At 40.7% G+C, this 15,291-nt stretch overlaps 1 protein-coding gene across 1 annotated transcript in view; it reads right to left on the bottom strand.

Annotated features, from left to right (window-relative positions):
* The window catches only part of TANC1 (tetratricopeptide repeat, ankyrin repeat and coiled-coil containing 1), a 212,194-nt gene that overhangs the window by 93,820 nt on the left and 103,083 nt on the right, over window positions 1-15,291 (bottom strand). Inside the window, exon 3 of the mRNA XM_069732997.1 lies at window positions 10,923-11,111. Within this exon, the coding sequence (XP_069589098.1) occupies window positions 10,923-11,111 (189 nt within the window). The remainder of the gene's footprint in view (window positions 1-10,922; window positions 11,112-15,291) is intronic.

The following is a 15,291-nucleotide window of genomic DNA, read 5'->3' as shown; positions in this document are numbered from 1 at the left end:
CATCTGTAGTATGGAACGACGACCAATCAGTTTGGCTGCATTTGGCTGGATCTGAGCACACAGTATGGCGGCTCTGAAGACCTCAGAATTCATTCGGCTGCTTCTGTTTTGTGTCACATCATCAATAAACACTAGTGACCCAGTGCCACTGGCAGCCATGCATGCCCAAGCCATCACACTGCCTCCGCCGGGTGTTACAGATGATGTGGTATGCTTTGGATCATGAGCTGTACCACGCCTTCGCCATACTTTTCTCTTTCCATCATTCTGGTAGAGGTTGATCTTGGTTTCATCAGTCCAAAGAATGTTCTTCCAGAACTGTGCGGCTTGTTAGATGTTTATTTAGCAAAGTCCAGTCTAGCCTTTTTATTCTTGATGCTTATGAGTGGCTGCACCGTGCAGTGAACCCTCTGTATTTCCTTTCATGCAGTCTTCTCTTTATGGTAGATTTGGATATTGATACGCCGACCTCCTGGAGAGTGTTGGTCACTTGGTCGGCTGTTGTGAAGCGGTTTCTCTTCATCATGGAGATTATTCTGCGATCATCCACCACTGTTGTCTTCCGTGGGCGCCTAGGTCTTTTTGCATTGATGAGTTCACCACTGCTTTCTTTCTTTCTCAGGATGTACCAAACTGTAGATTATGCCCCTCCTAATATTATAGCAATTTCTCGGATGGGTTTTTTCAGTTTTCGCAGCTTAAGGATGGCTTTTTTCACCTGCATGGAGAGCTCCTTTACCGCATGTTTACTTCACAGCAAAACCTTCCAAATGCAAGCACCACACCTCAAATCAACTCCAGGCCTTTTATCTGCTTAATTGAGAATTACATAACAAAGGGATTGCACACACCTGTCTATGAAATAGCCTTGGAGTCAATTGACCAATTACATTTGGTCCCTTTAAAAACAGGGTGGCACATGTTAAAGAGCTGAAACTCCTAAACCCTTCAACCAATTTTAATGTGGATACCCTCAAATGAAAGCTGAAAGTCTGAACTTCAACTGCGTCTGAATTGTTTTGTTTAAAATTCATTGTGGTAATGTCTATAACCAAAATTAGAAAAATGTTGTCTCTGTCCAAATATATATGGACTTAACTGTATGTCATAGGATCATCAGTGGTGCTGATTTATCTAATTAATTGTGTATGTCTAAAAGGTATTTATATTGTTAGTGTCACTAGCGAGCTCTTTACCCATAATCAGCCCCTTTATTTGACTATGTGCTGAAATTGATGGGTGTCTGATGTTAAATATTGTGTCGTGGTTTTAATGGTTACATTAAATGTTAAGTTTTAACTTCCGTATTTGTTGCTTATTTCTATGATAATCTGGGATCTAAGTTGATATTTGACAAATTTTGCTGTTCACGCTTCTTACTTTGCAGCAATATTAATACATTTTTATATATCATTTATATGAGTATATATGTGTGTATATATATATACATACACAATATATTTAGTAAATTAGCATAGTATTGTAATTGTAACTACACCTAGACAAAGATTTTGTATTTGTTACATACCCATCCAAATTCTCTGTGTTCTGCATGTTATTCTCAGACGCCCCTGCAGTTGTACAGAGGAGAGATAGATATATAGATATATATATATTTATTACACGCACACACACTTGTTTCTAATCCACACAGTGATTGATGGAGCCATTAATGTAAAACTATATATAGGGGCTGCCAACAGCTGAACCCCAACAGACATCGCCACTTAGAGAGAAAACTAGATACCGAAGGTCTTTTATTAGACTGTCCTCCACTTCAAAGGACAAAGTGTGGTCCTCTTACCTCTGCTTGGTCACTTAGCAGCTCGGCCATGTAGAGGACATTGGTACAGGGCGCTTTACCACTCATTGTGCCGGGGACGCTGCCCGACTGTGGCTGACACAGCAGGACAAGTCATTCTCCGAGCCAGCTTACCAAACACATAGTCTGGGCCGAGCAGGGTAAACACTGCTGACAGCAGCTCTCCTGGCACAAACATGTGCAGCAAACACAGAACCTTCCGAGAGGTCACTGCTGTCCTCCGGGTTCACCATGGCGGTGCCCGGCAGCCTCACCGTCCACAGCGTCTTCACACTGTGCTCTGGCGGTCACTAGTCTCACAGAATGTTCAAGGCGTCTAACACTTGAAATAAAGAAAAGTTTTCAAAAACTTTTTTTTATTTTTTTTACATCTACAATAACTTTTGAAAATCTTACGCTTCAACGGAGATGAGCGCAATCGTTCTAGAGGAGGCTGCGGATGGGACAAGCATGGACGACCAGCTGACGATACCATACTGGAATATTTACCTCTGGATTATCCGCAATGTTTTGAATTGTAGATGAAAAATGTAACAATCCGCAAAAGCGGTTCTTGGGATGAGCATTGGTCACTGAGCGCATGAATGGGGTCACGGAGGAACCAACAGAGTTTCTCCCGGGGGTTTGTGCACTCAGAGATTTTGATGAGAATCCGCGTAAAAAAAAAACTCAGCGCAAACAAATCCTAAAATAATTAATCCGGATCTGTAGACTTCTGCCTCCACATGTAGTAAAAGTGGAGATTCTTGGCTATTTAAGGTAGGATTCACAAAAAAAAAAAAAAAAGACTAAGTTTTACAAGGGGAACCAGCGTCAGGAGACAACTCCTTTGCGGCGTTATTGGAGGAATTCTTCATAGTCTGCAGCCATTTTGAAGTGTTTTAGAAAAGCTTTTTTTGCAGCCTGTCGACTGGACAGTGATTATTTTTAAGCTTGAAGCAAGGGGAAAAAAAATGATCAAAAGAGATCAAAACATAAGTGTTTTTACAACAAACATGATTAGAAAGACTATAGAATGTGGTTTAAAGACCATCTAAACCTGTACTGTATCTACATATGTCATTGTGCTTCTAATTACATGCAGATCGATGGGGGTCCGGATTAGGCTTCATAGCCCATGTTTCATATTGGAGGTGCACAACCAATTTTGAGATCCGAGTGCCACATTTTGTGATTGTAGTACTCCCAAGTGTCACAGCATTTAAAGGGGTATTCTGATAAAGGGTACCGTATATATCGCCACTGCTACATATGCCACAATCTCAAATTTGGAGATTCAATTACTGATTCTTCCACTTCAACAAAGCAGCCAGAGTAAAAGTAGAATGATCCCGCAGATCTCCATAACCAGAGGTGTCCACTTTTATTAACGTGAAACCCTTTTCCAGATCCAAATTGCTCTGCCAAATATGAGACGGACAGGAAAAAATTTTCAGCATCAATATAGTTGTAGTGGTAGATGGAAAGTACAGTATGTGCGGTATATAGCTGGAATATTGGCAAGTAATTCACTTCTCATCAAACTGGAATGTGTTCTGGAGATGTGAAAATCCTATGGGGCCGACATATTCCACAGCACAGTACAGAGTATGAGGTCCCAGTACCCGAGCCGCCTCTCCAAGGAACACAAGCCAATTAGGCTGGGCTCCCGTAAATATCAGTCCGGACAGGTACTTAATGTCAGAGCCGGACACAACTGATACAAAGCTCTCCACTTTGTGCACCTTCAATAATCAAATTCAAAAATACTGAAAGTAATTAATTTTGGACTGCTAACCACCCCATAAAAAAAAAAATCTATAATGTCTAGTCTGTCATCAGTATTCCTGCGGCATCTCGTCACCAAGCCAGAGGGGAAAAACATTGGATGTCAGCATAAATGGAACAGGACTTTACCGACCTCAAAACTCAAAAATATCAATACAACATTATTTTTTGATGCCCACAGTATCTCCGGACTATAAAATTAAATGCAAATGTTTAGAACAAGATAAATATTTTTTTTCTTAACCATAGCTCCAAATCCTCTGCAGATACACAAAATTAAAAGATAACTTGCTCCCTGGAGCCACCACCGGAGGGCGCTAGTGAAACACACTGCATACTGTTTAAGCATTGAAATCAATAGCAACACAGTATGCAGTATACTCCTGAGCTCCCCCTGGTGGTGGTTACAGGCAGCCAGCATGTTTATTTTTTTTTTTAATTTATGTCTATGTAAAGCAACTGGAGCTCAGCAAGAAAAAAAAAAAAAAGTTAAGTAAGCAATTAATATTTTTTAAAGAAATGAATAAGAACAACATTTTGTACTTGAATCTTTTTGCATCGTTCTTAAGGCTCCTAAGTCTCATAAAGACAGCTCGAACTGTGTACTATGAGAATATTTACAACTTGTAGGAAACAATGTCATATCTTTATTTTCTCAGCTCAGGAAAATCATTAAAAGGGGTCTTCCAGGGCTGATATTGACGGCCAATGCTGAGGATAGATAGACCCTCATTGATCTGATATTGACTAACATCTGAGAATAAAGAATATATAATCTGTCTTCATCTCTGGACCATCGCAGCTCCTTATTTAGTGTAGTGGCCATTTCTCAGGTACTGCGGATCAGCTCCCATTTACTTTACTAGGAGCTGAGCTGCAATACCCAAGAATGGCCACTACACAGTGGGCAGCGCTGTGGAGTTCAAGCCCTGTGCACCATGCACATCCGGCCGCTGAGGGAGGTGCAAATGGTTAATCAGTGTGGGAGCAGTGCAGATCAGATATTGATTACTTTTGCTAAGAATACGCCACCAAAATCAAAGTTCTAGAAAAAAAAAACCTATAAAAACAACCCAGGGACTATCAGATGCAATCAATTTCATATAAAAGTTATGTAAACAGAATTTCTTTAAAGATTGGAAACCCATAAAAAAACACGTAATAAACAGATAAAATAAATCATCCGCCAGTTACATTCCGAGATTTATTACGGAAATCAGCCCTGTGCATCCAAAACAAACACAATGACGTGATCGTGACCTTTCCCAGCCCTTCCTCCAATGTTATGCAGGAGCAGGGCAAAGTCCAAGCAAAGAAAAAAACAAAAACATGGAGATCACGACCTGCGCTCCTCCATTCCAATTATCTCACAGCAGCCTTTATAAAGATCCGATCAGGATAAATGAGCTTTACATCAAAGGAAAACAGTTTATTACAGCAGTGATTAGGGGCAATGACAAGTCCCATTAGGGCACTGTGTCATGAAGCAATACTGCGCCAACCAGAAATGCGGCATGGCTGCAACATGCAATACAAACATGCCGCCTACAGACTCCATGCCAAAGATGTCCACCAATAAAGTACAATTCTGTATATATTTATCATACAAGGGGCACAAGTTTGCATAACATTTGCATAAAAATAACATCAATCTTTACTATTACTACGGATATCGTGGGACGCATATTACATTTAACTCTGTCCTGTGCATGATCACGTGCAATATGTCCCCGCTAGTGATGAGCTTATATACTCGTTACTCGAGATTTCTCGAGCACGCTCGGGGGTCCTCCGAGTATTTTTTTTAGTGCTCGGAGATTTAGTTTTTCTTGCCGCCGCTGAATGATTTACATCTGTTAGCCAGCATAAGTACATGTGGGGGTTGCCTGGCTGCTAGGGAATCCCCACATGTACTTATGCTGGCTAACAGATGTAAATCATTCAGCTGCGGCAATAAAAACTAAATCTCCGAGCACAAAAAAATACTCTGAGAACCCCCCGAGCGTGCTCGAGAAATCTCGAGTAACAAGTATATTCACTCATCACTAGTCCCGCGCCTAATTGTAAAGTGCTGCAGAATATGTGGGTGCTATATAAAATAAAATAATTATTATTAGTATTATATGCTGCTGTGGACTCCTCGCTTTGTTAAACAAGCAAAATCAAAATGATTTGTCCCCCCCCCAAAAAAAAAAAAAAAATTAAAATTAAAATTAAATTAAAAAATTGGTTTAAAAAAATACATAAAACTTTTTTTTTGGGGGGGCGGGGATTTGCAAATTGGCTTTCGCCCACATTAATAAATCTGGGTTTACACAGTGACGTGGGTTAGGCAACTTGTTCGAGACCATATTAGATGTGTGATTTTGCCATTAATATAACCAAGACGCAGATGTGTCGCGTGTGACTTGCATTTAAGTCTACAGCAAGTGAGTCACTTGCATCTAGTGCAAGAATAGCCAACATTTTTGGAAATATTTGTAACTGTTGTGTTGCAGGACACAACAAGAAAAAAAATAATTAGAAGCGATACTGTAATGTGATACGTCGATTTTAACATTGCGCAACACAGGCTGCCGTGTAGTCCTAGCCTGAAGAGATTCTCCAATATCTTGCGCATTTAGACGTCAGACACGCATTTGGAGATCGAAAGCGCATTTGGAGGCCAGAAGCGCAAGTGAAGTTGCATCAAAAGGTGCTTGCAGGCACTTGTGGCAGGTATTGATATCAGTCTTATTCAATACTCTAGGACCCACACAATACAACTGCTGGATGTGTGTATGTGCATGCAAGCACCTGGTGACGCATTATCAGCACCTCCCGTCACCCGATGTGGTAGCCAGCGGCACTAGAAAACCTGTTTAAAAAGTCGAACACTGATTAACGAGTAGCTGCTATAATACACTAGTTGGCACAGTTTTCTTTCATTCTGGGAGAGCCAAATTTGCATGTTTGTTCCCCATAGAACATTGACAATAATTCTCCCAGATCCTTGAAGAGATTTTACAGCGGTTCTCACTCAGAGGCGCTGATAACGGTGCATTCATAGGTGCCTGCCAGGTCTCTTGCATGGCTGGCAAGTATTGCTCAGCTGTCCGCGCATGATAACGGTCATCTGTGCAACCATCCTCGCAGTCACCTTGATGCAATATCATCAGCATATAACATTAGATGGACATTGGAAAATCCCTTTAAAGGGTAGGACACTGATTTCATAAAGGTACCTACTTCCACTAAGTGGAGGCAGCGAGATCGTTCTTTCATTCTGGCAGGGAACGGATTTGCATATTTACTTCCCATGGAACATTGTCAATAAGACACTACAAGCAGCTAGTCTCCTTCAGGAAGTCCAGTCCTCTCCCTCGCCTTCCCAAAGCGGCTTCTAAGATTTGCAAAACTGACTGAAGACCATCAGGCAATGTAAGTCTCGTCAATTAGACAAAAGGGGGCAACAGGAGCAAAAATTTAAAAATGAGATATATCATTTCAGTAGCTTCTATACTTGCAGCTAGAGGAAAGTCTTTTCTTTGTAATATTTTACCATAATATTTTAACAAGAAATAAAAAAACACTTTAAAAACTGTTCCTTTATGCCATAAATCTTCAGTTGCGACTTCAGGGACCTGGGACAACGTACAATACACTCAAGGTTCAAGGTCCCCGAATCCTTCTGCAGTCATAATAATACAGACAATTAACAGCTGACGGTTCCAAACCCTACAGGCAAATTTACACGTAATCCGATTCTAAAACAATCCCCTCACACCAGAGACCCCCGAGAACATTAACGTGTTTTATAAACTCTACAATTGACTCTCAGAAGTAACATAAACCTCCAGTGCGGATAACAAAAAATGTCACACAGTTTGCGGAAGACACATTTTCACAAAAAAAAAATCTAAAATGTTTTGATTTTGCTCCAATTTGAGTGGACCTCAATAAAAGATTAAACAAAAAAAACATTAATGGGTAATGCCCGAAATAGTGAGTTATCCCCAATCCTATTAATAGTGGATAACTTGGCGAGCTGATCACTGGGGGGCCAACTACTGGGACCTAAAGATGACAAAAATGAAGCTAAGGAACAGCGAGAATCGGGCTCTGCACTGCTTCTTCTTGAATGGTGGGTAGCCTCTGCTCTATTCATGAAAGGACTCTGCAAAGTCCCGCCCTTGAGGATCCAGATAACCTTCCGAGGATCTCTGGAGGTCCCAGGGTTGGACCCTAAGAGATCAGCAATGGATGGGTGGATAGCAAATAAAAGTTATTCTCAGAATAGAACTGTAACAGACCTTGTCGCATCTCAGCAAGTTATCAGATAGGTGAACACTTGATGATTCCCGAGGATCTGAACGCTGGGACCCCCTAAAATCTCAAGAACAGGGATTTGAAGTGCCCAGCTGCAATGGCACATTTTTCAAGGGGGCAGCGAACAATGCGGAGAGGTCTACGCCGTCATCTCCATGAGTCCATGAAAGCACCGTAATTGGAACAGTTGAGCCCATGCTCGGTCACCTCCAGGCTATAGGAGGTTTTCTGAGCCCCACACTCAGGATTGCAGGGGGTCCTAGCGCGCATATCACCAATCAGCAAGTTATAACGTATCACCAGGACTAGTGATAAGTTGCCTAGTGGAGAATTAACTTGTAAGAAGAACCAGTTCGATAAATTAAAAATAGGTAATATTTTGGCAGATTGTAGAACTTTGTTACATTGTTGCAATTGTATGGAGTCCAGACCATGCTCGAAGATTAACAAGACTGCTACCTTGTGTCAGTCTGGAGTCCAACCTATTATTATTATTATTATTATTACGATTTATTATTATAGCGCCATTTATTCCATGGCGCTAACCTATGAAAGATTTGTCCAACGGATGCTGGTGTATCTAGCTCACAGAGCATTGCCCAGACTGGACACCGCCAAGGGCAGGAATAGGTGAATACAGGTTTCGCGCTGCTCCAAAGTACTGAATCAAAACTAAGTATAATAGAAAATTTATTTATTAGGCTTACTCTGATGGTGATCAGATTCCACAGATTTACAGACTATCAATAAAAAGTTCTAGAACACTAAATCAGAACTGCCCTTTGAGTATGACACATTCAGATTCCATTTCTCAGGGGAACGGGTCGAGGGTCTAAATACAGACCATTAAGAAAATCTGATCTGTCCATATAAAACTCAAAACAAATGGCCCGGGTCTGGTGTACGGTTACCCCTCATCCATCATCTGAGTGATAGATATGACGGCAGAATGACGGGATCCCTGGATGCTTAATACATGGTGAGAGGGAATAATGGAGAACTATTGTGACTTCTCCAAGGAAAAGAAATGCAAATTCGTTATCTGCTGAAAAGACCAATAAAAAAAAAAGAAAAAGGAAAAATAAAAAACCTCATTAGCCCCACTTGCAAGATAGTCATGTCTTTTTTTCCCATAAAGACTCCATTCTTGGCTGGTCTCCTTAGATAAAAAAAAAGAAAAGTTGTCCTCAAAAAGTTGCATCAAGAAAGTAAAAAAATAAAACCATTGTATGCCCCAAAGCTGCTATTTTTAGCTATTTAAATATTGACTCATTCCAAAATGAAAGAAAGATATAAAAAAAAAACGTTATCGCCCACAGTTGTGACCACGCTATTTTCAAGATCTTTGCTTGCTGTTGGTGAATGGAATCAATCTTTTTCCTGACCACAAAAGCCGATAGTAATCCTCCATTAGTTTAATACAAGACAATAGAAAATTAATTTTCTCCTTACACTGTAACAAGCTGCAGCTGTTCGGACAGGACTACGTTTTCAGCATAAACGTTTGATTCTTTTGGTATTTTTCATCCATTAAAATTAATGGAGAAAATGACGCACTACAAAAAAAAAAAACACATACACAAAAGCAAAAAAGAGTGCATTTTACTCAGCGTTTTCCGACCAACATTCTGCTTTGCTGCAAAAACACCTGCTACAAATACTCAACATGTGCACATAGCCTTAGATGCATGAGTATTCGTAATGTATGACCAATGAATGTGAATTCTCTTGTCCTTTGTGCATCATTTGGTTTAGTCGCCTGCCATTCTCTGTATAACTGCTGCTCATAGGTAATTTCATGATTCAAAAATAAATGATGCATGGCCTATAAGTCTCCATACACAGGCATGTCACTCTACACAAAGAGACATTACCCCTTAAACACCAGTCAGCCCAAATCAGATTTCTTGCTTTGCACTGAGGAGGGGCAAAACCCAGAAACAGTGTCTGCAAATTAAGGTTTTGATTTGGCTTTTATCACAAGTAGGCAAGGTTCATTAAGGTAAGGCAAGGTTCATTAAAGGGTGGATATTGCCTTTTAGAATTGCTACTTCCAATAGATGGCGCTAAAGTTCCATAGAGTAAGTCCACAAGGACAGGGTTCTCTCCCCTCTGTACCAGTCTGTTATTATAAATTTGTTTACTGTAAACGATAGCTATAACTCTGTATGTAACCCCTTCTCATGTACAGCACTATGGAATTAATGGTGCTATATAAATAAATAATAATAATAATAATAATAATAATAATAAAGTTCAAGTCCTCTTACTCTCTAAAGAAGCACTTAATTTCCCAGAGAAGCATTGCAAGGCCTATAAGTCTCCTAAGGCTACGTTCACATTTGCGGCTTTAGACGCAGCGGCGTCGACGCAAAACAACGCACGCGTCATGTTTCCCCACCTTTAACATTGGGGACGCATGTGCGTTCGTTTTCATGCGTTTCGGTGCGTTTTGCGACGCATGCGTCCTTTCGACGCACCTGGCAGTGCGTTGCAAACGCAACATGTTGCATTTTTTCTGCGTCCAAAATTTTAAAAAAACGCTTGCGTCGCACTTGCGTTGTATTTGCGTCGTCGAAACTTCAAATCCTCCATTGAAGTGTATTGGCAACGCAGAAGACGCAAGTACTTGCGTTGTTGTGTGTTGTAGGACACATGCGTTCTTTACTTTAAAAATAGAGAAACTGAAAAGACCCTATATATTAAAAAAAGGGTTGAACGCATGCGTTAAAAATGCATGTGTTCTACTTGCGTCTTTCGTGCGTCGTGCGTTGCGTCCACGACGCTGCGTCCAAAGCCGCAAATGTGAACGTAGCCTAACACTGGCATGTCACTCTCAATGAGAGATGTTACCCGTTAGAAAAAATTGAATATTTTCTTGCTTTCATTTATTTTTATTTCCCACACTGAAGACTTGCATGCGGCATGATAATTTTGCAATTGTCACCAACTATGCTGCCAATTTAATGGCATCAAAGCACACAAGTTAGAAAAATCTCTTAAAGAAACAGTAACAATACGATACCTGGAGATTTCTTGGGAGTTCTCAGATGCAAGGCGTATGACTGGCGTGGCAGCAAAGGAGAAGATGGTAAAGAGACAGAAACTCCCTTGGTAAAGCCCATTTTGTACAGGTCATCTTCAATTCCCGGACTGACTACTGGATAATCCCCATTATTACCGGTGAATAAAATATGTTGTGTATTTTCATCACCTACAGAAAAAAAAAAGAATGCATAAAAATTCATAAACAGGTTTTCAAAAATCTCTCTAAATATATTTTAACATTTGATTTTTATTACGGTTTCCTATGTTATGGACTCGACACATACAGGTCGTCAGACCAAAATAGCGACCACAGAACACTACGCTTTTAAAGACAATTCAAATAAAATCCTCCGCTCAAAACAAAATCATCCTAGTATTACATAGTTAAAAAAATAGACATTAAATTGTCAAAACGGATTAGCCCTTAGTGTGACAAAGCACTTAACACCTCATTTGCATATTTCAAAAGTCGTGGATTTCGATATATCTAATCCATGGTGGCAGAGAAAGTGCGTCGTTGTTGACCGTCCTAAATTTACAAAGACCAACCAAAATTTTCAGAAACAATTTTCAAATTTGCCATAACATGGTTCAAACAGGGGTAAAGGATTACCGTATATAAACAGTGCCCAAAATTGGCGGTGTTTTTTTTTTTTGGGGTGTCCTACAAGTAAGTCACTATTTTGTCAAAGAACTGGTGAGTACAAAGTACCCTAAACCGACTACATAGAGCTCTGGCAAAAATTAAGAAACCACTGCAAAATGTTCAGTTTGTCTGATTTCTCTCTTGATAGGTATATTTTTGAGTAAAATGTAAATTGTTCTTTTATTCAATAAACTTCTGACATCTCTCCGAATTTCCAAGCAATACATTTTGTATTTTTTTTCTGACAAAGAAAAATGGTCAAAATAAAAAAAAAAAAAACATAAAAAAAAAAACAGTTTTTTCAGACCTCAAGTAATGTAAAGAAAACAAGTTCATGATCATTTAGAAACAACAATACTAATGTTTTAACTCCGGAAGAGTTCGGAAATCAATATTTTGTGGAATAACCATGATTTTTAATCACAGCTTTCATGCGTCTTGGCATGCTTGCCACCAGTCTTTCACACTGCTCCTGGGACAAAAATGTAAGCGGTTCTTCTTTGTTTGATGGCTCGTGACTATCCATCATCCTCTTGATTACATTCAGGAGGTTCAGGTCTGGAGATTGGGCTGCCCATGACAGGGTTTTGATGTGGTGGTCTCTTAATTTTTGCCAGAGCTGTAGATCCAACCTGGTTCATCCATCTCTCAGCCGATATCATAAGAAAGTTGTTGAGCTGTGACAAGAAACTCTTGATATTAAAGGTTTGGCGCTGTTTCTTTGCAAAAAAAAAAGGAGACATGATTTTAAAAACGGGTACTATTCTTTGAAAGGAAGAATTCAGCAACAATCAAGTTCTGCGTTATGCCTAGTTGTAGAGCCAAGAAAGCAGAGCAAAGCACACTTGTCCACTTTGGTGCTCCACGCATCCCCCTGCCATGAACAGACCACCCAACGGCCCCCAAAGTTTGCATACCATCAACAACCAGTTGCATCTGGAGTGTTCCTTTAAGGAGGTGCAATGATTTGTATAAGGAGTGCAGATACCGCCTTCACTCATCACTACAGGGTCTCAGGTATCATTGCTGGAGAGTGGTTTGGCCTTGAAGAACGAATCGATTTACCCATCTAATGAAACCAGAGACTTCACTGAGCGCTTACGGCAATTTTCCAGGCTATCTATAGCAGCGCTATTGATTAGTCTAGAGCATTACTTTACTGTTGACTCATAATACCCAGGTAACTCAGTGTCTGACGACCCCCAGGAGTCCGTGCAAAACCTTACACTAGAATTCCAGAACCTGCACATATCTGTTGTAAAGGAGTCGTCATAATGGTGCAAGCAATATACCAAGAATCAGACAGAAATTGCAATACCATACTGAGCCTGTGTACAAAAGTGGCACTATTAAAAAAAAAAAAAGACTTATTTTTTAAATCTTCTACAACCCCTTAAAAGGGAAGTGATTTTTCAAAAAAAAAAAATAAAAAATTTTTTTTGCAATTGACTGAGCTGGTGGTCTGATGGTATGAGACTAGCTGTAAGACTGGAGACACTAGTGTATCACATCCGATGCGAGAGCATGGGATGTGATATGCCAATGACACAGCTCCATATCTACAGCAGGATCGCAGCACAGCTACAGAGGAGATAGAGAAATTTCTCCATCTCCTCCATTACAGACGTCTGTGGGAATCACACTGCAATCTCATAGACTCATATGGGTGCGTGCGATCCGATGCACAGACGCAATCGCAGAATGCTGCAATTATTTTCTCATGCAGATTCGACATGCGAAAACCATCACAGATGTCAGATGCCACATAGGTCAACATTCGACTGAGCGCAACCTGATTTTTTTTTTTTTTTTTTAATCGGATTGCACTCGTCTAATTACATTGCAAGGCAGAGCGAGCCTTACTATCTCTCACACAGCACACAGATGAGGGTTTCCTGCTCTTCATCCCTTAGCACACAGACAGAAGAATGGAGGACATTATACAGAAGTACTTATCATTGTAGATGTGAATCCAGCTCTTGAGTGAGGTAGAAGACTTACTAGAAAACTCAGCCCAACCTTTCTTTGCCTCCATCTAGCAGTTTTAATCACTCCACTCTTCTCTCATCATCCCCTCATTCTTCTCCATAGAATATACCTGACATCTCACTGTGCTGACAGTTTGTTTAGTCTTGAACAAGATTTAGCAGAGTGATTTTTTTTATTCCCCCCAGAGCAGATGAGTTCGGGAGTCAAGAGGACGGGGAAGAAGTGGTTCACAAGTGGAGAAGGAAGTAGATTTCTTTGATACATTACATAATTGTGTATATTCCTCTGTACTGTTGATGTATGCAAGTTTATTGCAAGTACAGCTCCCATTTAGGCTACTTTCACACTTCCGTCAATACGGGGCCATCGCAAGCCGTCGGCCCGACGTACCGACGGATGTTGTGCTAAATTTAGCACAATGTGGGCAGCGGATGCAGTTTTACAACGCATCCGCTGCCCATTGTGATGAGCGGGGAGGAGGGGGCGGAGCTTCGGCCGCGCATGCGCGGTCAAAAATGGCTGACACATCGCACAAAAAAACGTTACATTGAACTTTTTTTGTGCCGACGGTCCGCCAAAACACGATGCATCCATCGCACGACGGATGTGACGTGTGGCCATACGTCGCAATGCAACGCTAATGCAAGTCTATGGAGAAAAAACGCATCCTGCGGGCAACTTTGCAGGATGCGTTTTTTTCTCCAAAACGACGCACTGTGACGTAGCCTAAACAATGGAAGTATGAAAGTAGCCTTAAAGGGAACCTGTCAACTACCCTAGAATCCTTAAATTGCCACCATGACTCCATGCTATACTATTTCTTCATTCTACCAACCCCTCTTTTGGTTTCGCAATCTCTAAAATTTTTCCAAATAAAGTTTTATTCTGCGTTCACGCTATGCGAATGTCTCAAGACTAGTATGGAGGGGTGTCGACCCCCCAGACTAGCACTGCCTCCCCATCTTGTAAGCATGTCCCTCCCTCTGTGGCGGATTTTCATAATTTGCAAGAGTGTTGTCAAGTATGTCTCCTTGCATATTGTGCACAAGCCTGCGGCAAGTCAAATGTATGCTCCCCAGCTCCATCAGTACACTGCGCATGCCCAAGGAGGCAGAACACCGCGCTCATGCGTGAGATTTACAAGAACCCAACAGTGACATAACTCTTGCAAATGATGTAAAGGGTCGCACTAACAAAGGAAGCAGGACTAATTTGGGGAAACAAACGCCCTACCTGAATAGTCCTGAGACAGCATAGCATGAAGCCAGAGAAAAACTTTATTTTTGAGGTCGCAAAGCCCAAGATAGGGATGAGTAGAAATAGCTTGGAGTAGGGATGTGGTTGGCGGTTTTGGGAGGGGGGAGCTAGGGCTGCTGAAAGGTTATCTTTAAGCCCACGCATAATATAATACATAAGAAGTGGGGGGTTACAATAACTCATCGAAACAAAGTTAATCACCAAAAAATCTCCCAAGAAAGATTTTTTCTATTTATAAAAAAAACAAAACACACAACCCAGGTCCAATATATCACTATGACATGTTTAGAACAATGCAGCTTTTGGAACGGCAAAACTTCCTGAAAGAAAACTCAAAAATTATGGTGAGCTTCCCAAAAGAGTAGTAAAGCGAGTAAAGATGGGAATATAAGACCCCGACTAAAAGGAAGAAAATAAAGAAGAATGGAGGGAAGCGAATTAGAAATCGGAAATC

Source organism: Ranitomeya imitator, chromosome 7 (assembly GCF_032444005.1).
Source record: "Ranitomeya imitator isolate aRanImi1 chromosome 7, aRanImi1.pri, whole genome shotgun sequence".
Taxonomy (NCBI): Eukaryota; Metazoa; Chordata; class Amphibia; order Anura; family Dendrobatidae; genus Ranitomeya; species Ranitomeya imitator.
This window is presented reverse-complemented; position numbering and strand designations above follow the sequence as displayed.